The 22163-nt window shown below is 41.5% G+C and overlaps 2 protein-coding genes and 1 long non-coding RNA gene across 40 annotated transcripts in view; 2 read left to right on the plus strand and 1 right to left on the minus strand.

Annotated features, from left to right (window-relative positions):
* The window catches only part of MMAA (metabolism of cobalamin associated A), a 22283-nt gene extending 13135 nt beyond the window's left edge, over positions 1-9148 (plus strand). For all 6 annotated transcript variants that reach the window (XM_077846213.1, XM_077846214.1, XM_077846216.1 and 3 more), the window contains 5 exons: positions 497-619; positions 3080-3250; positions 5249-5334; positions 6370-6519; positions 7562-9148. In XM_077846213.1, the coding sequence (XP_077702339.1) occupies positions 497-619; positions 3080-3250; positions 5249-5334; positions 6370-6519; positions 7562-7849 (818 nt within the window). In that variant the 3' untranslated portion in view covers positions 7850-9148. The remainder of the gene's footprint in view (positions 1-496; positions 620-3079; positions 3251-5248; positions 5335-6369; positions 6520-7561) is intronic.
* LOC144282492 (uncharacterized) lies at positions 5100-21716 on the minus strand. Of its 4 annotated transcripts, none has more exons than XR_013350926.1 (5): positions 20039-21716; positions 18976-19237; positions 18215-18391; positions 6403-6560; positions 5100-5411 (listed from the first exon to the last, which is right to left on the minus strand). It is a non-coding gene; the product is annotated as an uncharacterized LOC144282492 (long non-coding RNA). The 4 variants fall into 4 exon arrangements; XR_013350925.1 differs by having other exon boundaries at positions 5108-5411; positions 18980-19237; XR_013350927.1 differs by lacking the exon at positions 18976-19237 and having other exon boundaries at positions 5112-5411; positions 20039-21713.
* Positions 20077-22163, plus strand: part of C13H4orf51 (chromosome 13 C4orf51 homolog) — a 100046-nt gene continuing 97959 nt past the window's right edge. For 15 of the 30 annotated variants that reach the window (XM_077846223.1, XM_077846224.1, XM_077846233.1 and 12 more), the window contains exon 1: positions 20293-21677. The gene's annotated coding sequence lies outside the window, so the exon portion shown is untranslated. Of the gene's footprint in view, positions 21678-22163 lie in introns of all 30 variants that reach the window. The other 15 variants (XM_077846239.1, XM_077846238.1, XM_077846236.1 and 12 more) reach the window with 10 other exon arrangements.

Consider the following 22163-nt stretch of genomic DNA (forward strand, 5'->3'; position numbering starts at 1 on the left):
ATTTTTTCAGGATTCAGCTTATATCCTATATTTTGAGTATGGGTAAGATGAAGAAAAATTATCTTTCATAAATAGAAAATTATTTTTGCAATCACTGGGAATTTCTAGAGTAGTGAGTTGTTTTTCTGATGGGGAGATAAAGTGTACAGCAATGGGGTAGGTGGAATAATCACTGATCATGATGAAATGTGGGAATTCAGCACATTAACAACATAGGCAATGAAGTCTGTCCAAAAAGATCTATGTTATTGTAAAAAGGCAAATCATATTTTTACAAAGTGAATTTGAAGAACATATGGAACTCAGAATTGTTTTCTTCCTATATTCCTATTACTCAGGAACTTCGATAAATGGTTTTTCGTTTAGGAAATGTTAAAATACTTTAATGATGGCTTCAATACATTATGAGAAATAGAAAGTAATCTAATATTTGAATAGAACTTATCATAGTGCTGATCTTATTCCTTTCATTAAATTAGGTTTCTCTCTAACATAGGATTGTCTGGGCCCCCTGGTGCTGGAAAATCAACCTTTATAGAGTATTTTGGAAAAATGCTTACTGAGAGAGGCCACAAATTATCTGTACTAGCTGTGGACCCTTCTTCTTGTACTAGTGGTGGTAAGTATTGCTGATTCTTTTTAAATTGCAGAGTAGGGGCTCATCGGGCTCCCTGTTACATAATTTAATGGGAATTTGCACAGTCCCGTGACTTCTAACCTCCAGCTGAGTTTGGTCTCACTGAAAGGAGAGAGTTTTAGGGGGCGAGGCAGAGATTGGGGCCTTGGGCTCCTTAGTTTGTGGGTAGTCCAGGAGGAAGCTGGGGACTTCTTAGAGAACTAGGAAAAGGGGGCCAGAAGTTAAAAATCAAAAGCCAATTTCAACTCTGTGTCTATTTAGCTGACACTAGGCCCCTCTTCCCTTCGTTGTTTTTTTTCCTGGCTGTATCAGCCCCTACATAGTTCAGAAAATGGGTCCATGTCCTCAATCACTTTTTTCTTATATTGTCGTAACATCTCTTAAGCTTAAAAGAGTATCTTACTGCCTTTTATAACTTGTCACCTGTTCACATTACATGTTCAGTGAAACAAAGCTCTTAGAGGGACCATGTAATACACCACTGTTCTCCCTCCAGCACTTACCTTGGTGTGTCCCTTCTAGGGCTCAGCAACTATGTAACTGGTTTGAGGGGACACAGTCACTCAAAGTTTAAATTGCAGTTCATCAGAGAGAAAATGAATGAACTTAGTTTCCTCAAAGGATCATTTCAGGAAAATATCAAGCATACTATATGAATATTCAGGAAACTTGCTTCCCTTACCCCTCTCACATTGCAGTTCCTCATTTAACAAGTATTTGAATGTCTACTATGGACAAGGCACTGTACCAAGAAGGCACTGTCTTGTGTGATGGTGACTGAGACACAGTCCTCTTGGCCTTCTAAAGGTTTATATCTAATGAGGGATTCAGACATGTAAACACAGGCCACTACAACATAATGTGTGTTGTGAGGGGAAAATACAGGGCATTTAGTGGAAGTGTTTGCTTTACATACTATGGGTTTATTGCTAAAAAAAAAAAATAGAGATGATATGATCATATTTCAAGGGCTTTAGGTCAGTAGAGAGGCAGACAACAATTTCTGTTACCACCTATTGAGAACTTTAGCTGAGAATATGCACAATTTTTGATTCACTATAATAAAAATGTTAACCATAAAATAAAATTTTATTTTATGTAGAAACACTCTAAGTTTCTACATTTCTATTATTGCTCCAGTACCATATATTTGAAATACAGCATGATGCTAAAGTTGAGAAGTATTACTTTTTTGGCCTGGAATCAGTCCTTGTTGTGCTTTGGATTCACAGACCCTTTGCAGGAGCTTTGAAACCACCCCGGCAGTCTACAACAGACAGTTTTGTACTCATTGGCCGAGACCATTAGAGGAGAGAGTAATTTCATAATGTTTAGTTCTGTATATTAGGATCTATCAGATAATAATTTCAAGTACAGCTTTGGCAGATTGTTGACTTACACAAAGATGATTTCATGTAGGAAATGACTTTAGAAAAAAGTTTTGTGTGGAATAAATAAGGTAGTTGAGATATGTGGTAGATGTATGCTCTCTAGAATTAGAACCTATAAGAACTCTAAACTGGAACCATGAGGGGAGAGATCATATCTATCTGTGAGGGACTTCTCAATGTTTAGCATCAACTTTATGTGGAAAACTTAGCTCTTAGGCAGAGTGGAAAATTAAAATCCAAGTTAGAATAGCACTATACCTTCAAATGTTGTTATATGGCTAAAGGAAAGTAAAAGTTTGAGGTAATTTCAATAGTTCCAGGTCTTTTAGTCTTCTAGAATTTGCAAGGAGTGATATTTGCCAAAATACTGAACTAAGCCCTGGAACATCACTAGTTTTATTCCATAGGAGGCATTATATTCAGTGCCTACAGTGAACAAGCACTCATTACACAATCTGTAAGGCATGATTCCATGGGCAGGGAGCTTATATTAAAGCAAAATTTCTCAGCCTTGGCACAAATGGCATTCTTGTTTGGGGCAGCTTCCTGACACTGAAGGATGTTTAGCCTTGCCCTCTACCCACCAGATACCAGTAGCATCCTACCTCCAGTTACGACAAGTAAAAATCTCGCTAGTCATTGCCAGGTTTCCTCTGGGGGCAAACTCATCCCCTGTTGAAAACCATAAAGATAACAATGTTAAGATGACAGTAAAGAAACCATCTTGGCTGAATGGAAGATTGGTTTGGGGACTGTGGAAGCTGAAATTGGACAGGTAAGGTAGGGCTGCATCCTGAGGGCCTTTCGTGGTAGGCTAAAGAATCCAGACTGGAACCTCTAGTCAGTGGAAAACCATTACAAATTTTGAGGGGCTTGAAATGTTATAAATGATTACTTTGGCATCACATACTCAGTGTTGCACCAAAGCTCAATAATATGAAATAATTTTGAGGTTTTGGGAAGAATGTCATAAAGCACTTAACCTGGGAATTGGCTGACAATTGGCCCTTATAGGTGTTCCATGATTATAAAATGTAACTCTCTGTTTTAGGATCACTCTTAGGTGATAAAACCCGAATGACTGAGTTATCAAGAGATATGAATGCATACATCAGGCCATCTCCTACTAGAGGTACTTTAGGAGGTGTGACAAGGACCACAAATGAAGCTATTCTATTGTGTGAAGGAGGGGGATATGACATCATTCTTATTGAAACCGTAGGTGAGTGTGATTTTCTATTTCATAACAATAAAATGCTATTATAACAAATGCTATATAAAGATAAGTGGTAACTAACAACGTTGTGTTCACTCACCATATATTTACTAAAGGTAGCTTGGATTCTATAGGAGATATAAAAATACAGGCTATAATCCTGACCTTAAAAGAACAGCCATGTATCTGGAGAACTGTTATACAGAGTGGTATGTTGTAAGTGCCAGAGGAGTACTGTAACCATTGGAAACAATACTTAATTCCTGTTTTGTTTAAGTACATTTCACATGTCTACAATATTTGCTGAGAAAATTCATGTAGTTGGGTATCTCTTTAATTCAGGGCCATGTTTTATTTCATCTTTATATCCCTAGTACATAGTTATACACAATGAAAATACTGAAATGGAAACCCCAAGAAATCTACCTGCTTATGGAAAGACAGTCTCCTGTTACTGAGTGATAAATGTTTGTGACACAACCTGACTCAGGTTTGAGGGATCAGGGAAGACTTCCAGGAGGAGGTGACAGTTGAACTTAGTGTTGAAGGAGGAATTGGAGTTAAATAGAGAAAGTGGAGGAGACGGCCCCTTTACAGAACCATGGTTTGCTCAGGATACTTGGTGTGTAGAGTATGGAGGTGCATAGAGGGTAAAGAGAGGTGGGGCTGGAGACCAGAAATGTACAGGCAAGTAGTCCCAAGCAGGCCCGGTGGTTCTACCGTACCCTCAGTGTCTCTGGCTTCTGTCCCTGCTCCCCATTCTTAGCACTTAGTTTCCATCCTCAGGATTGCTCTTGGGGCTCTGACAGTCACATCTGCATTGCAGGCAGGAGGAGGAGGGGGGAAGAGGGAGACTCAGAGGGAGGGGACCAGGGCCTGCAGAGGAGGTGTATACCTCCCATCTAGTGACTTCTGTTTTCACTCATTAATCATCTTTAGATGAACTGGGGTCTGGTGATGTGGGCTTTCACCTGGTGTGTAGGTGCTCCTCACAACGCCAGGGTTAGGAAATGGGGAAGAATAAATATGGGCTGGACAACTAGAAGTCTCTGCCAACCCAACAAAGGACAGAATTTTGAGAGGAGTTTCAGTGTAGCAGGTGATGTGGAAATCAGATTTAAGTGGATTGAAATTAATGTGAAGTAATGAACATACATTGATTTTTTTTTTCCTGGATACTTCGCTATAAAGAGAAAGTGAGAAATATGGTGATAATTGGAGGAGGTTGTGAGTTTTGTCCTGCTTTTTTCTTGTCTTGTTTAGTTTTCGGATGGAAAAGACATGAGCACAGTTCCTATGAGGTGCTGAAGAGACAAGAACTGGGGGACTGAGGAGAGGTCAAAGACAAAGAGAGCAAGTGCCCAGAGGAAGTGGGAGGGAAGGAGAGGCTAATCCTCAGAGACCTGAGAGGTGCCAGGGAGCAGAGCTGGTATTGGAACCTGCTTGTCTGTGGAGGGGCAGAGGGAGAAGCTGAGGGAGCCCTCACCTTTATTTCACTGGCAAGTGGGTGCCATGATCCTCCTTGTGGGGGAGGTCATGGCACTGTGACAAGCGTCTGGAAAGCAGCTGACTGAAGGCGCTCACGGGCATTGCTTTGACCAGGTGGTGCAGGGTGGGTGGCAGATGGTAGATGCCATGGCCCTGTGGTGGTGCCTCTTCTCGGCCATTTCTCCAGCATACTTACAGAGGAGAGAACACAGGGAGTTGGACTGACCCCTGGGTGGGTGGGGGTCTGCAGGGTTCCTAAGACGATGACAAGACCAGAAAGCTGAATGTCTTGACAGGCATGGTCTAGGTTAAGTGAGGGAGAGAGGAGAGAAGGTCACAGGGCTTCTCATAGGGAAGGCAGTGCATTTAATAAGTTCTTCAGAGGTGGGGTGTTTAAAGTGGGATCTGCTTGAGTGTGTGACCATGAGTACGAGTGAATGAAATGATGGTCAAGGTAGTTGAGAAAGTCTAATCACTATGAATATTTTAGTATATAGTTGTGATTTACAATTTCAGGTGTGGGCCAGTCGGAGTTTGCTGTTGCTGATATGGTTGACATGTTTGTTTTACTGCTGCCACCAGCGGGAGGAGATGAATTGCAGGTGATTATGTTGACTTTTTCTCCTTCCAAAACACAAAGTATACATCTCTGAAAGTACAAATTTCCAGTGTTGTGTTTCTGTAAAATAAGTTGCTGTTAATGTAGGAAAAGAAATAGCATATTTCATATTGGCTAAAATAGCTAAGTCAAAGGCAGATTCTCTATGTTTCTTCCCAACTTAAAGAATTTATGACCTAGGGGATCCCTGGGTGGCTCAGCGGTTTAGCGCCTGCCTTTGGCCCAGGGCGCGGTCCTGGAGTCCCGGGATCGAGTCCCGTGTCGGGCTCCCGGCATGGAGCCTGCTTCTCCCTCCAGCTATGTCTCTGCCTCTTTCTCTCTCTATGTCTATCATAAATAAATAAAATAAATCTTTAAAAAAAAAGAATTTATGACCTTGAGCTAATCATACAGCTTAGATTTTTCTACCTGCAGCTGGGAGTGAATGGAGTACATGGAGAGCTCCAACCAAAAGAGACCACTGCAGTATAGGTGTTTGTAGTACAGAGATTGGGGCATTTTTAGCTATAGGGTCATTTTTCCTCAAATAAAAATTGAAAAAAAATTTTAAACGTGAAGGAAAACTTCAAAGACTTTGTTTATGGAAATGCAGATGTTAGCGATGGGTGTCTTTTCTTTCTAAGCACTTGATGCTGGATGGTTTTGCATTCTGCAGGGTAGCTCCCCACCCCCGCCCCCGCCCCCCAGACGGAATCCATCACGAGACAATTGGAATTGTCTCCTGCCACTCATTCAGGTTGTGTCTTGATGGTATATTTACTGGAATCGTGAATGTATTTTAACATGTTAGTCTCTAAATATGGAAGAGAGAGTATAGATGACTTCCATAATCCCAACAACTGGTACTTTTTAGTAACTTAGTAATCGTGATTCCTGGTACCCAAGGCTTGGCCAGTTGCCGAGGAAAAGTTAGCTAATGAAGTGTGTGACTCTCGAAATCTTAGCATTGACTGGTGTGCCATTTTTTGCTATAATTAAATGAAGTATTTCTGACACATGACTGTCTTTTTCACTTCAGGGTATCAAAAGAGGTATAATTGAGATGGCAGACCTGGTGGCTGTAACTAAATCTGATGGAGACTTGATTGTGCCGGCTCGAAGGATCCAAGCAGAGTACGTGAGTGCACTGAAGTTACTCCGCAAACGTTCAGAAGTCTGGAGACCAAAGGTCAGTTTGCATTCCGTTCCGCATTTCTCAGCCTGAGTGGACTGTGCACAAGGTTAGGAGAGGATGTGAGGCCCAGGCTAGATATATAATCCATCTTTGTTTGCTTGGATGTGAGGTTACAACTTTAAAAATTATGACAAAACCAGCACAGGTAGTCATGATTTTAAATATAATCCTTCAACCGCTAGGTGTCAAAAACTAGATGCAAGGAGATAGATTAGGTTACTTAATGCTTGACTTGAGCCATTAGGAAGTGATAGCAAATCCATTCTGAAAGGAACCATTCTTAAGATTATGGAGCAATTAGTGATTTGATTATCTATATTAGAGTTTGAGTAGGAGAGAAGAAGCTTTTGATGTGATAGCTTCCCTTCCCATTATGCTTGCTGGGTGCTATCTTCAGTAAGAAAAAAAAAGAAAAGTTCTGTAATAAATGGTATGATAACACTGATGTGGGCAGCTTTCTGTGCAGGAGGACACAGTAATTAGAGAGTAAGCTGTAGTCACTAGCATGAGAACAGCAATGACCTCTCTTATTGTCCGCTCCCCACAGTCATGTTGTCTACACTGGGTATGGGGCCATCTTGCCTGTGAGTCTGTGCCGGTGCAGGTGTGGGGTGCTTGGCTCTTAGCACTTGCTGAATCAGGGAACTCTGACACAGGGAATGGGGCTATTTTCCCAACTTTGTTTCATTTTCTAGCACTCAGACCTACCCAGCATTGCCCTCATCATCCTCGTGATCCTCCCACAATTCATCTACACTTCCTCTGAAGACCAGCTGAGCAATCCTAAGTCAAATTAACCCTTGGGCTAAAAATTTTGCTCTGAAATCAGTATCTTGTTTCTGCACATATTAGTAATCATAGTAAGTGACCTCAGTCTATTTCTGGGTATATTTTACTTGACACAGTGATAAAATGTCTGTTTTCACTTACCTATTTTCATACACCGTAAGACTCAATTGGCAGATACCAGAGTCCCTATGAAGATGTTTCCTACCGTTTTAAGTAAAACAGTTTTGGTTTCTTAACTTTTCAATAGGTAATTCGTATCTCTGCCAGAAGTGGAGAGGGGATCACTGAAATGTGGGATAAAATGAAAGAGTTCTGGGACCTCATGCTTGCCAGTGGAGAGCTGATGGCCAAACGACAGAGGCAGCAGAAAGTGTGGATGTGGAATCTCATTCAGGAAAGTGTGTTAGAACATTTCAGGACCCATCCCACCGTCCGGGAACAGATTCCTCTTCTGGAACAAAAGGTGCTCAGTGGGGCCCTGTCCCCAGGACTAGCAGCAGACATGTTGTTGAAAACTTTTAAAAGCAGAGACTAATGGAGTTTATCCTATACAATGACTTTATCTATCATTTCATAAAGTATTTTAATATTAACAGTCACTTGAATGCTTATGTTTTTGGTAATTCTTTTGTGGTGCCCTTGGCCTCGTTTGTGAACCATGCTTAAAAAGTTGAAGAACATTGGATATGGCTGGCAAAGTTCAGGCCGTCAGCAGTATTTATAAGGGGCCTCTTGTATGTTACTGATTTCCACTTCTTTCTCTTCTTATACCCATGGTAGCTGGTAGGATAGTTCCTTCTCATCAGTCACTAGCTGAGAAAGCTGAAGAGAATGGGGAAAGCTCATGTACCTTCAGATGTTTTCTTTGATTCAGTATTCTCTTGAGTATCCAGAGAAAATGTAAGCAAGACTGACCACATTTCTGAATTCTTACTTCAGGCCAGAATCATACATAATGGGTTTCTAAGAGGTGAAAGTCATGACTGATACTTAGTGTACCAGACTATTCTAGGAATTTCTGAAATGGGCATGTACATGAGTAACAAAACAAATGGGATGTGTAGTGATGTGAACACAATTTTAAAGTCTACTTGTCTAGACTTGTGCACCACCCCCACCCCCATAATAGGTAGCAGAGCCTGAAGGGAATTAGGGGAAATCAGCTTCAAATAATGAGGCCCATTAATCCCTAAGAGTTGGAATAAACCCTCAAAAGACCCAAGTGAGGTCCCAGTGATTCAAGAGTTATTCAGTTTGAAATGATCAAAGTCTTTTGCTTCTCTTCCTTCTTGGTCATTGGACTTCACAGTAGCATCTTAAAAATCTATCTTACTCCTGATAAGGAGGAACAAGTTTTGTGTTCCAGAGGAAGCATGGCACAGTAATAAGGGGTTGGGTTCTGGGGTTGGACTGTGTGGGTTTAAACTTTAAACCTAAATCAGTTGTTTATTAGCTGTTTAAGTTTAGACAAATAACCTACCTCTAAGTTTTAGTTTCTTCCCTGCTAAAAGGGAATTGACATGTTAACTTTATAGGTTTGATGAGGATAAATGAGATAACTCAGGAGAATCATTTTGCTACTGTGATGGTACATGGGGAGTATCCAGAGACTGCTTGCTATTATTATTATTTTAGTTATAAATACTTGAAGCTGTACAAATCTTATATATAAGTTGAATTTTCTCTCGTGGTCTTACAATTACCATCATGCTCTTGTGATGTTTTATAATTCTCTTTAAAGTTCCTGCTATAGTTAATCTTTAAATATATTTTATACTGTTTGATGGTAGGTATAAGTATGTACATCTGAATAAAATTACTTCTAACCATAAAATTTCTCCATTGTACAAATTTCTTCCCAGAAATTCCAAACCTATACTATTCTGAATCCTTTAGAATATTTTACATAGTATGTCAGTTTTCACTGTTACCCTCTTATCTGGAATTAAATTACTTGAGTATTGGGGATGCCTGGGTGGCTCACTGATTGAGCATCTGCCTTTGGCTCAGGCCATGATCCCAAGGTCCTTAGATCAGGTCCTGCATCAGCCTCCCTGCACTCTGCCTATGTCTCTGCTTCTCTTGTCTCTCATGAATAAATAAATAAATAAAATATTTTTAAAGTATTGAGTATTATTTTAGCAAACATTCCATAATTTTTTAAAAGGATTTCTGTTAGTGGCATACTGTTAGTGACATCTTATATGAGGGCCAGGAGAAACCAAAAGATTATCCAGTCAATTCACCTAGTTTTAGAAAGGACAATCATTAAACTGGATGAAAACCTGTTTTTAGAATCTTCCAGAGAAAGAATTTCATAATTTCTCTTAGTAAACTATTACAAGGAATGACAAACCTATCATTTGTGGCACAGTGTAGGTGGCGGTGGAGCATATGCACCTTGCATTATGAAGAAGGTGGCAAAAGGGTGGCTTTTGTTAGCCATCAACTTAGCTATGCATTTCTTCTCAAGTTTGAATTACTTTTAAATGTCACAAATATAGTCATAAAAAGCATTGGAACCCCCTCCCCTTTGTCCTGTTTATGTGGTTATTGGACCACTGGTTATAATATAGAAACCAATTTCTAAGATATTGTTTACTTTTATTTCTGTTATTTGCTATCCTGGAAGCTGTATAATATACGAAAATGTTTGTGGCCTTTAAAAAGGGAAATTCCATGCTCCCTTTTGTTACACTTGAAAATGCCATCCTGCCCTGCCATCTGTGATTCTATCTTGTGAAACCCTTTGCCTGGTCAAAAGCATAGGTTCTGACTTGTATTTATGAGGTCAGATTTCAGCTGTCACTAACTAGCCATATGATTTGGGGCAGGTTTTTGCTCTTTTATATGCACCACTTTTCTTATATTTACAATTAGGGTAAGAATAGCTACTCTGCAGCATTGTTGAAATAATGAAATGAGAGGTTGTATGGAAAATGTCAACACTCAATAATTGGTAGGTGATGGGAATATTATACATGGATACTCGTGACAGCTCGTTGTTCTATAAAACAGACTAGCATCATTTAAATTGAGTTTGGCCAAACTACTTAATCTCCCTGTGTCCCAGTTTCCTCGTTATGAAATGGGGTTGACAGTGGCATCCACCCAGAGCTATTGAAAGGACTCTTAGTTAATATACACGCAGTACCTGGACATAGAGCTAAATAAATATTTAAAGAGTAAAATATTTAACTTCTTAAGGTATTTTAAGGATTAAATGAGTTAGTCTCCCCTTATCCTAAAAGAATAATTCTTTTCTGAAAAAAACCTCCTGGGTTGATTTTGCCTTTGTCAAAAGCATAATTACCATTAATTTCTGTAGGTAGGTAAAAGGTGCTGAGCTCCAAAATTGATAGACATTTTGCTAAAACAGTACCAAATTTCATTAACTTGACTACAATTATTTGTACAGTTATAGCTGCAGTTAACATTACCTATCACAATACAACCTAGCAAAGAAGCCTCTCTTTATAATCACTCTATAATATGGCTATTTACTTCTTTCCTGAGCACACGTAGCTTCCCAGTATACACAGAAGACAAAAGCTAATGAACAACAGGCATAGGATACTCCGTGTTTATGCGGTTTAAACTTTTTTTAATACAGAAAAAAAGGAGCAAGAGGAAAAATCAAAGAAAACAATTGTTAACATTCTGCTCACCCAGTAGATTGCCGTCATAGAAGTCATGACACTACCGCTAAAAATTAATAAACCTACAAGGACTTTGAGAAGTGAAGCAACTTCTATGATTTATATGTTTGTGCAGATGGTGGAGCTCAGCTGCTCCGAAGCCTGGAAGGCCATGTGGGACTATGCTCAATAAATGCAACACAAATGCATCCTAAGCCAGACTTTAGGTACCTCCTCGGGAAGTTGAGCTCTCATCCTCTAAGGGGTATATCTAGGGCACCGCTGGCACCGCTGTAACTCACATAGAATTTTGGAAGGATGGCTGGGACCAGTACTTGCTAAATGTTAACACTGTTAGGTAAAACTAGGCAATTTACTTAGCCACCTCAACTTCTTGATGAGAGTGAGGGAGGGCACATGAAAGTCCATGAACTGTTTTACTCACAGCAAAGCTAAATGCTTAATCTCAAATAGTGTTGCTTTTAACCAACACAGAGGATATCATGTGACCTCATCCTCAAAGCTCTGTCATACCTGCCTGGCCAATCGTAAGGTATGGTTAGAAGTCCACAGATAGCTTACGATGACAATAAAGCCATTTATCGGGCTCCTTCTTAAATGCCAAATCTTGTTACACAGAGAACCCAACTATTTCAAGGATGAACACTCTTTTCTTGTGACTAAACTCACATTAGGTTTGACACTCAAATTTTGCCGACTTGGGATTCCATCATATCATGCAGGATCTCAGTCCCCCAGGAAGTTTTCTTCTCACATGTTTCTGGAAGTCTCAGGGGCTCCTCGCTGATTTACAAATAGGCTCATACTCTTGGCTGCAGCATGCTCCTCCCAGGCTTCTGTTGGGCCTCCACTATTTTAGTTGCTGCCGTTCCTGTAGGATAATGCTGCCTTGCTTTGATGTACCCAAACTGTGAAACTCTTAAGTTCCCAAAATAGTTCTGTGTTCCCAGAGAACAGGATGCTTTCCTGTCTCCTCATAGGGGCTGGTCCCCTGGGTTGGGGTAGGGACCAATTACCACACATTTCTCCTTGTACCTAGCTCTCCTGTCTCCTCTGCCAGGACTTAAGCACACAATCTCTGCAGAAAACTTCCCCCTCACAAGTCCCCTTTTCATAAACATCATAAACGGTTTCAGGGGAACTTCCCTTCTCTCCATAGATCCAATTCTGAAAATCTTAGGGAAGCACTCAGGCTGACCTGCCTGAAAGGTCATAAGTTCATCTCCGTGGCGAGTGGTGTGGGTACTATGATTGCCTGGAAACACCTGGATGGCAGGAAGACTCCAAAATAACTGGATTGCTAATCACAGAATAAAGTAGGATGCCAGGCAGACCAAAAACATGTTTACTACAGATGCTTTTTTTCTTTTCTTACAGATTTTATTTATTTATTTGAGAGAAGGAGTGTGTGTGTGAGCAGGGAGAGGGGCAAAGAGAAAGGGAGAATCTCAAGCAGACTCTGCATGGAGTGCAGAGCCCAATGCAGGGCTCGATTCTATGCCCCCAAAATCATGACCTGAGCCAAAACCCAGCATCAGAAGCTTAACTGACTGAGCCACCCGGGCACCCCTACTTCAGATGTTTTCATCTGTTTTGTCTATTTTGGACTAAGATGAGATATAAATAAATGTTATTAATGCATTATATTAAGAGATGTAATCTTTGTGAAAATGATTTTTAACCTAATTGTCAGTAATATATCACCAGAACACACAAGTGACGTTCATGTAGTCAGCTGCCACTTACATTCACACTTAGGTGGCTCTGCTACTCTTATTTGTTGCAAGTACCTTTCCCTAATCCAGTTTTACAAGTAGAATATTTCCCCACCCCCACCACTAGGTTATTTTACCTTCCTTAGAGTGAAGATGCATCTGAAAACAAGAAAGGATCTGTACCCTGGAAAGGGATGGTTTTAAAAAGTGTGGTATCTTTTAAGTATTATTTCCCTTTTATGTCAAACTGATTAATAGGATTTTAGCATAAGTATCCCTTCATACAGTTGGAAAAGCTGCAACTCATGGCAGGCAATAAATTCCTTCTTGTGAAAAAATAAAAAATAAAAATAAAAAAAATAAATTCCTTCTTGTGTATCTCCATACCTGTGGACCCCTTTTGATTATACGGCTGACCCACACAAAACAACTCAGGAGAAGATAGATTCATTTTGAATATGGTGATCTCATGAAAATCCAAAGACAGGAATCAAAGTTCAGTCTTCAGGAAAAGAGGCAACGACAAGGACTTACATTTCAAACTCTGATATGTAAAGGACTTGGAAGTCTTCACTCCTCTCTTCCTTACAACTTAGCAAAAACTGGCCAAACTAAAAATTAATTATTTTTCTTGGACCTATAGAGAAGCCACCACCCAGAAATCTGGAGATACAGGTATGGCGAGAGAGTCACAGCCAGACTCTACTTATCTGAAGCAGAGACTGTTAGAGCCATAAACTGGTAGGAATGCTTTAGCAGTTACTCTGAAGAACTGCTGAAGTCTGAGTGTGACCCAATGGGAGCTTGAGAAACTCCTGGGGCTGTGGTCTTGTGGGAGCCCACACACTTTCATGGACTTTACCTGTAGGAACTGTGCTGTCACAGTGAAGACCCAAGAAAAATCCCCTTGTGGCTCTGGAAAGAAGGGAAGAGTAATAGTGTGCAGGACACCCAGGATCTTCTCTGTAAGGTCTGGTCTCCAGAAGAGACTTTGCTGGGGTCTTATCCCAACTAGGATAAGGACATTCCTCCCACCCCCCAGGGTTTGTTTTTGGTTTGTTTTGTTTCGTTTCTCCTCACCTAATGTGGGAAAGGGAACATGGTCAACAGTGGTCAGGTCTTCAAGGGAATAGATTGGAAATCCTGTAGCCAGTGAATGGAGTGCGGAGTGCGGGGAGGGGAAGCTATACTACAGGAGAAAGCCTGTAAAGGTCATAGCCCAAGGACACAGGAGACTGATACTTAAATCAGTAAGTATCAGACTGATATTTAAATATTTAAAAGACTGATGTTTAATCATAAGATTATAGAACACCCCCCACCCCACATTATTGTCATGCCAACAGGGCTTTGGTGTAATGACAGTGAATCACAGTTGAAAGAGTTCTACAATGCAGACTCTGAGGAGGAGTACCTAGGGAAGCCCAAAGTCAGGAGGGGAGGCAAAAACAACACCAGAGACAGCTGTGGCCTCTGGGTCGTCCAGCTGCAGCATGCATGAAGTACACACCAACCTTAGCCAGATTAGCCTGCTTACCTCAGTTCCTGTTATTCAAGACATCGTGTCTGGATTTCAGCAATTACAAGACATGCCAAAATGCAAGAAAAAAACAGTTTGTAGAGACCAAGCAGTCAGAATCAGACTCAGATATGCACACGTTTTTTGTTTTTTTGTGTGTTTTTTTGTTTGTTTCTTTCATCCTTTTCTCTTGCATTTCAGTTTGGAAAGCCTATTTTTAGGCTTACTGATCTTTTTCCTTGGCCATGTTGAGTCTACTGATGAGCCCATTGAAGGCATTCTTTTCTGTCAGGGTTGTGTTTTTGTTTTTTCCTAGCACATCCTTCAAAAAAAATTTTTTTACGTCCCTCCCCACCCTAAATAATCTACTCTTTGACCTCCCGATTTCTGCCTTCCCTCAAGACGGTGAAAACCCACAAAACAAAAGGAATACGAGAGATTTGTCGTGTTTCTCTTGTGATGGTAACTTGTTTCTGTTGGTATTCCACAATTTCTATCATAGCTTGGCACTGAACTCAGGATTGGCTCTGATTATCCCAAAGGATCTAACTTTTACAAGTCAGGGAGGTTGAGTTCCTTTAAGAGGGATTCGGGGAAGTACAGAGTATCCTAAGTGATTAGCCTCGTGAGCAATGGAAAAGCCATCTGCAATGTCTGGCCACTCCAGGCTCTTCGGCCTTGAAGAAAAAAAGTCTGATACTCACCAGAGGGTGCGGAAGGAGTAGAGTATATAAAAAAAGGTTCTGTCCTTATAAAACTCCCTCTGGGTTTATTCAGCTTTTTATGATGTGCATTAAGCTTCTCTAGCATCAAGCCCTATCATATGGTATCTGCAATACAAATTTTTAGCTCAAAATAATGTAGCTGAGAAATTATTATACGTATTTGTATCTGCAAACAACAAAAGTTACCTCACTGCACTTGGTTTACCCACTTTCCAACACTTACTTATTTTTAATTTATTTAAATTATTAAATTCCAGTTACCTAACATGCAGTGTAATATTAGTTTCAGACATACTATATAGTGATTCCACACTTCCGTACAACACCCGGTGCTCATCACAAGTGCCCCCCTTATTCCCCATCACCTATTTAACCCATCCTCCCACTCACCTCCCAACTTTCCAATAAATTTCCAAATAAATTTGTATGAGGTTTATGCTACCTTTTTACATAGTTCCCTACCGAAATTGCTCTTGATTAGTGAATGAATCCTAACCAGGGTGACAGGAAGAATGCCATAGGTGTGGTGGCTATCACTATATGTGGAGGGAATAAAGCTATATGGCACAAAATAATACATGGTGTTGTTCAGTGGCCCGAGTGGATGTACAATAAATATTTATTGAATGAACAGATGAATGAACAGATTCTGAGTAAAGCTCATACATAGCCACAGAGACAGATAAAGCCGCATATTGAACAGCCCCTACAAAGAATGGGCAGACGTCAAATCAAAGAGCAGGAATAGATTAAATTAACCCGATTCTCCAGCATACCCTAAAATTGCATCTGCCAGGGTACCCGCATTTCTGTAAGACTAAATACTGTTGTATGTCTCTTAGCTCAAAGCATTTCTCAGCATCACCCTGGAAATGCAGAAACAGGCATGTAAATATCTGCGCATATTACAAATCTACCATCATGCAGATTAAGTGTCCAAAGGAAGTGGAGTGAAATCTTAATCTGATTGTTCTAGGGTAGTCTATTCTCAGGTCTTACGCACATTCCTTCTTGTGTATCTCCATACCTGTGGACCCCAAATCAACACGTAGTCAGGTTAAGTAACAGAGAAAAGGAAGTAGAACTTGGATTCATATTTGACTAAGTCAACAACATATAGGCAAATAAACTCCCCTTTTGAACAGGGAGGGAAGATCTGTCAGTTACACAGAGAGGATTTCTCTTCTATTAACTGATCATTTTAGTGACTTTATTTGGTTCCTCCTCCCTATACCTGTCATGACCTTCCAGGTAGGATTTGATTTTTTTTTTTAAAGCTGTGAATTCATCTACCTATTATTTGTCTCCAAGCATTTAGAAACTAGAATCCACTAAGATTAATTTCTTTTCAACAGAGAATATTCTAGAATCCCAGCTAGGAAATATGCATGGCTGATATTTTCCTAAAAGCTCTCTTCCTAGCTTGGAAGATTTATGAGCTTGTGAGGGTTTGTTAATATATTTTTTAAAGATTTTACTTATTTATTTTAGAGAGAGTGAGAGAGTGAGTGGGGGGTGAGGGAGTGGGGCAAGAGGAACAGAGGGAGACAAGCAGACTCCTGCCATAGGACTGATATCAGGACCTGAGCCAAAAAAAAAAAACAAGAGTCAGATGCTTAACTGACTGAGCCACCCATGGCGCCCTGTTGCATGTTAATATTTAATTGACAAGATTTGATGTATAGTTCTTCAACTTGACTTCAAAATCTTCAAGGTATTTAAATAATGTGTGTAACAAGAGGCCATTCACTTCCTTCCTTGTAAACAAGTCTATGATCTCAACTTGGGAGCATAAGCTAGTTCATTTAAAAAGTAAAGACGATGTTTTTTTGGTCTTTCTTTTCAGGGTACATTTATTGGCTCATTGATTAGAAACTTCTCTGAATATGAAAGTCAGTAATATACAAGTTGTTGTGGATGCTTTTGGACCAGACTAATGAGAAGGGAAGTGGTCAGTGGCTGTGGGACCAGACAATAGGTGAGAAGGGAGTATTGGGCAGAGATGGGAGATGACAACAGGGAAAGAGAGTAAAGCAAATTAAAGATACAGTTTTAAGTAGCCTAAAATAGTAGGATTGGAAAGATGTGTCTACTTCCCCTGCACTCTCCTTCAATGAGCTGAAGAAATCAGCTATCATTATATGATATTTACCCCAGGAGGTACCACTGGGATGTCAAAAAAGCCTTGAGTATTATTATGGCTCATTTGTTAGTTACAATTATCATGAATCTTGTTTGTTTGTGAGTGTGGGACATGCTCTGTGGATTTCCTTGAGTACCTATTTATAGGTATTTCCTTGGAGAACAACAACCGTTAATTCAAGTTTCATCACTTTGGGGTCTACTATATATATAAGTGATCTTTTCCTGTTTCTATTTTCTTATTCCCTATTCCCTCCCACAAACACACCCCACACACACACCATTGAAAGAGCTGTGGGTCTTATTTTTTTCCCTACCTCTGATTACTAGACTCAAAACTAGAGGAAGAGATAAAGAAACATCGTATTTGATTGAATTGACTCCAATTTCTTTGCTCTAGAGTTGTTTGTTTGCTTGTTTTAAAGGTTTGGACTCTGGAGAGAAGCGGAAGAGAAAAATAATTGTAAACCTGAAAGAGATTCTTTGCAAGATTTGGAGGTTGATTATATATGGATGTATTCCATTTGTTTGAGTTTTTGTAAAATAACATCTGGGCTCTGATTACGAGTTACATATATTCATTGTAAAAAAGTTTAGACAATAAAGAAAGCAATGTAAAATATAAAAATCACATGTAATCTTCCCACTCAGCTATAATAAGCATTAACATTTTTATATATAGCCCCCTAAGCCTCTTCTTATAAATATATATACACACAGATATCCTTTTATTAAACAAAATTGGGATCACAGTGTATACATTGTTTGTAATCAGTTTCAGTTTTCAAACTTTAAACATAACCAAAAATAAATTTCAGGAAAGACAAAAGAGCCTTCCTTTTATGCTTCTCCTCGCTAATTTTATTGATTTTATTTTCCTGATCCTTTGCATTTTACCCTTCTCTTACTTTCATCTAGCCCTGTTGCAACCAGTTTGTCATGTCTTTTAGGCCATGTTTTTGATCAGTAAGCTAATAAAAATTTCCAAATCACAGAATTGATAAGTATGAAGAAAGTATTCCAAGATCAACGACTAGAGAATTAATATTATTGTAACTGACAAACAGTTATTAACTGTAACACATTATGCATGCTCATTCAGCTGTTGGCTACACTTATCCAAATATCAGAATTTGGCACCTTGTGGAGAGGAGACAGATTTTTGCTGAGATGGAAGCTTCAGCTTCATATGGGATCTTTTTTCTCAAGGGAGTTCTGCTTTTTCTGGCCTTTATATTACTTGTTTTCCTCCTGGCTTCATCTTGGAATGGCATCAGTAAGTTTCTGCCTCCACAGAATACAGCTGACGTATCTAGTCTGTGGTGACAGAAATGGGAATAGTGGTTATGTGTGTGTGCACGCATGTGTGCACATACACGCATGTGTTGTTTTGACTGGAAAGGGACAAGAAGTTGTATGGATGTACACATATGTAAAGTATTTTTGTGCACCTTTCTATGTGATGTTATAGCTCAGTTTAAAAAAAAAAAAAATCCTGCCTTGATTCATCCTCTTGTGAGGCTGTCTGTGGTTTGGGCTGGAGACCCAGTCAAGATTTAGTAAATTCCAAGGACTACAGACTAGCCATTGTGTGAGCTATAGAGACCATTAGCCTTTTCAATTGCTGGACTGTTCGGCAGAATGGCAATACCCAGAGATGCTCTCCACCCCACAAAAGGAGTTTTGTGGTCAGGTAAGTTTAGAATTGCTTCACTATCCAAGGGCCTTTGAAAGATTCATAATGCACATTGAAATATCAAAGGCTGTGAGTCCTATGGCAAAGAAACATGTTCATTCCAACTTGTCCTAAACTTATTTAACCATGAAACTCTTTTAATTAATACCTATTAACACCTTAATAGAATAATCAGCTTATGCTCGGAAGCCTGGTCAAGGCCTACCCACTTGCCAGGACGCCACCTGCTGGCTTTACTGGGTATGAGGTTACTCAGGAAGCTTGTTTTCATAAATCTCATTCACAATACAGAGTTCATTGTCCTAGTGCTCTAGATTAGCTTTTTCTTCACATTACCAGGGACTAAACACCATAGCTTGCCATAATTCAGTTACAAAAAGAAGTTTTTAGAGTGTTCAGACTCTCGATTTGGAAGTCAGACCATACAAATCAGCACTGAGTATCGGTGTCCAAGAGGAGTGAAGCATCTGATCAAATGAGAACAAAAAATGAGTGTGAAGTCCTTTAGAATTCCAGGATTTTACAGATTAAATACTTATTTTCATAAATTCAGTTAGTCTGTTCTATTTATTCTCTAATTTGAAGTCTGACTTATTTTTAACAGATGTGTTCAATATCTAATAGGCTGATGAACTAAGCTAAAATCCCACCTAAACCCAGTATGAGTCATTTTCACTTAAATTATGAAGTTTCACTACTCTTGGTTCTTTTTTTTTATTACTTTTTTGTTTTGTTTTGGGTTTTTTTTTTTGTTTTTTGAGTGAAAGAGCACATGTGCGCATGAGCTGGGAAGGGGCAGAGAGAGAGAGAATCTTAAGCATGCTCCATGCTCAGCACAGAGCCTGATGCAGGGTTCAATCTTGTGACCTTGAGATCATAACCTGAGCCAAAATCACAAGTCAGACACTTAACAGACTGAACCACCAAGGTGCCTCTCACTACCCTTGGTTCTTGAGGTTATGGTTTGTTAAAGTGATATCATAATTGATTTGGGAAGAAGAAATAAAAATAACGTAAAGGATAGCAATGTTATGATAAAGTACACTTATGCCATACTTTATTTCTTAAAGAACTTATTTTATCCCATATTTGTTTATAGACTGCCACACAACCTAACAAGAAGATTTTAAAATATTTTCTACAAATAATCTTTCACAATCTGTTCTATATATGTTCCTGTCTCTAATACACATTGCTAGCAGCGATTTCTCTAAAACCATCATTTTTGCTAGAATGGCTAACAGTTGAAGCATATGCGCAGTTATTACCTGACGCTGGGTAGGTGAAGGGAGCTGGGCAGCCAGGGTTTCGGTCCTCTCCTTCCTTCTGCATCTCCATCTTCTTACCTGACATGGATTTCTCTAAGGAGCCCCAGTTCCATGGAAAAAAAAAAAGCAGCTGGGTCTGAAACCTCCCCCTAATTCTAGGGTGAAGGTGCTTATGTTCCAAATTGCAGAGTTTGAAGGAAAGAAACTCCTAATTTTAAATACTACCAATTATTGGCAAACAACTTAATTCTCAAAGAAACATGGCCTGTGGTGTGTCAGCCTCGCTATAAAGGACTGTTTGAATCCAGCTCCTAGAGCAGCGTTCCCAGTTTTCAAGAGCAGTTGCATTCGAATCACGCAACGATGTTTGCGTGCTGATTGCTGGGCTTTTGCTCCGACTAGTCGTCTGCGGAGGCAGGGCTGAGGTCTCTGCATGTGTAACGTGCCCCGAACACCTATGGAGACGGGTTTTTTTAATGATGATGATAGAGCTACCGGCAGAGTTGCTGATCCGGGTGAGGCATGACATCGACTCTTATAAAGGATTCCACAGGTTCTGTGAATGGACACAGAAGGCTGAGAAATGCTCCAAGAGCTGAATGCTGAGAGATCTATTTTGATTTGTCAATGAATTGCTTGTTAGCATGGAGGAGGATAGGCAAACGCGTGAAGCCGCCTTAGAGTATTTATTAGGGAGGGATGGAGGCAACCAGGTGACTGGAAGACTGACTACCATCACCTCGCCACCTCAAGAAGGCTCACAGTGACATTTCAAGGACCTTGATTCTTAACCCTGGCTGCCTTGAGAATTCTCCAGGAGGCCGCTTTTAAAATATACCAGTGCCTGGGCCCTACTCCAGACCAGTTAAATCAGAACCTATGGGGGTGGAATGCGGGTGTGCGTGAGCTCTGAGCTTCTGCTTATTTTAACAGCTCCTGGGGTGACTCTAGCGTGCAGCCAGCTTAGGCACCATTGCTCTATGACACACGAGGCGCTGAGTCACCTGCCATTGCTGACATCACAAGCAGTTCGTTGTGCTGCCAGACCCTTAGGGCCCAGTCTTCAGAAGCCATGAATGTCTGGCAGGTGTTCCCACCTCTTAAGCCACCATCAGTAGGTTCTTGCCACCTGCTTTCTTGCCACCGTGAGTAGCCGTGTGCTGCTCCGAGCAAAGGCCAGAGAGTCACACACCTTACAAATTTTCCGGTTAGAATTGGGAATTTTAGCCTTGTGGAATTCTGTGATCGGTGGCTCGGCAACTTTAATAAAAGAGTCAAGCTCTGCATTCCGTGCGGGGCGGGGTCGCAAAGTTCGGGGAGCCCAGTCCCCCGGCTCCCGCGGCCAGCAGGGCAGAAACCCTCCCTTCCGTGGCGTGAAAGGCGGCGGCGGGCGCGGGCCCTCCACAGCGGGGTCGCGCCTCTTCCACGTGGCTCCGCGAGCGCTTCTGCCCTTCCGCCCGCCCGCCCTCAGGAGCTCCACCTGCTCAGGCGCGAGGCCCGGGCCTCCTGGCAGGAGCAGACCAGGCGGTCGGACTCTTCCGCGACAGCCCACGCGGGCAGTTACCGGGGAAAACAACGGACGAGTCCACGAGCAGCCGCGCTTCCTTTAAGGCGGGACAGCGCTGGCCCGGGGGGACCAGTAAGACTCCTCTGTCATTTGCACCTGGACATGTCGCTATAAATAGGCGGGAGCGCGCCGGGGAGGGGGCGAGGGCTCGCGCCGGGGCCCTGGGGCGGGAGGCGCGTGGGCGGGAGGTGCGTGGGGGGAGGCGGCGTGGGCAGGGGGCGCGTGGGCGGGGGGGCGCGTGGGCGGCGTGGGCAGGGGCGCGTGGGCGGGAGGCACGGTGGGGGAGGCGGCGTGGGCGGGAGGCGCGTGGGCGGGAGGTGCGTGGGGGGAGGCGGCGTGGGCAGGGAGCGTGTGGGCAGGGGGCGCAGTTGGGGGGAGGCGCGTGGGCGGGAGGTGCATGGGGGAGGCGGCGTGGGCAGGGGGCGCGTGGGGGGGAGGCGCGTGGGCAGGGGGCGTGTGGGGGGAGGCGCGTGGGCAGGGGGCGTGTGGGCAGGAGGAGCAGTTCTGGGGAGGCGACGTGGGCGGGAGGCGGCGTGGGCAGGGGGCGCGTGGGCGGGG

Source organism: Canis aureus, chromosome 13, assembly GCF_053574225.1.
Source record: "Canis aureus isolate CA01 chromosome 13, VMU_Caureus_v.1.0, whole genome shotgun sequence".
Taxonomy (NCBI): domain Eukaryota; kingdom Metazoa; phylum Chordata; class Mammalia; order Carnivora; family Canidae; genus Canis; species Canis aureus.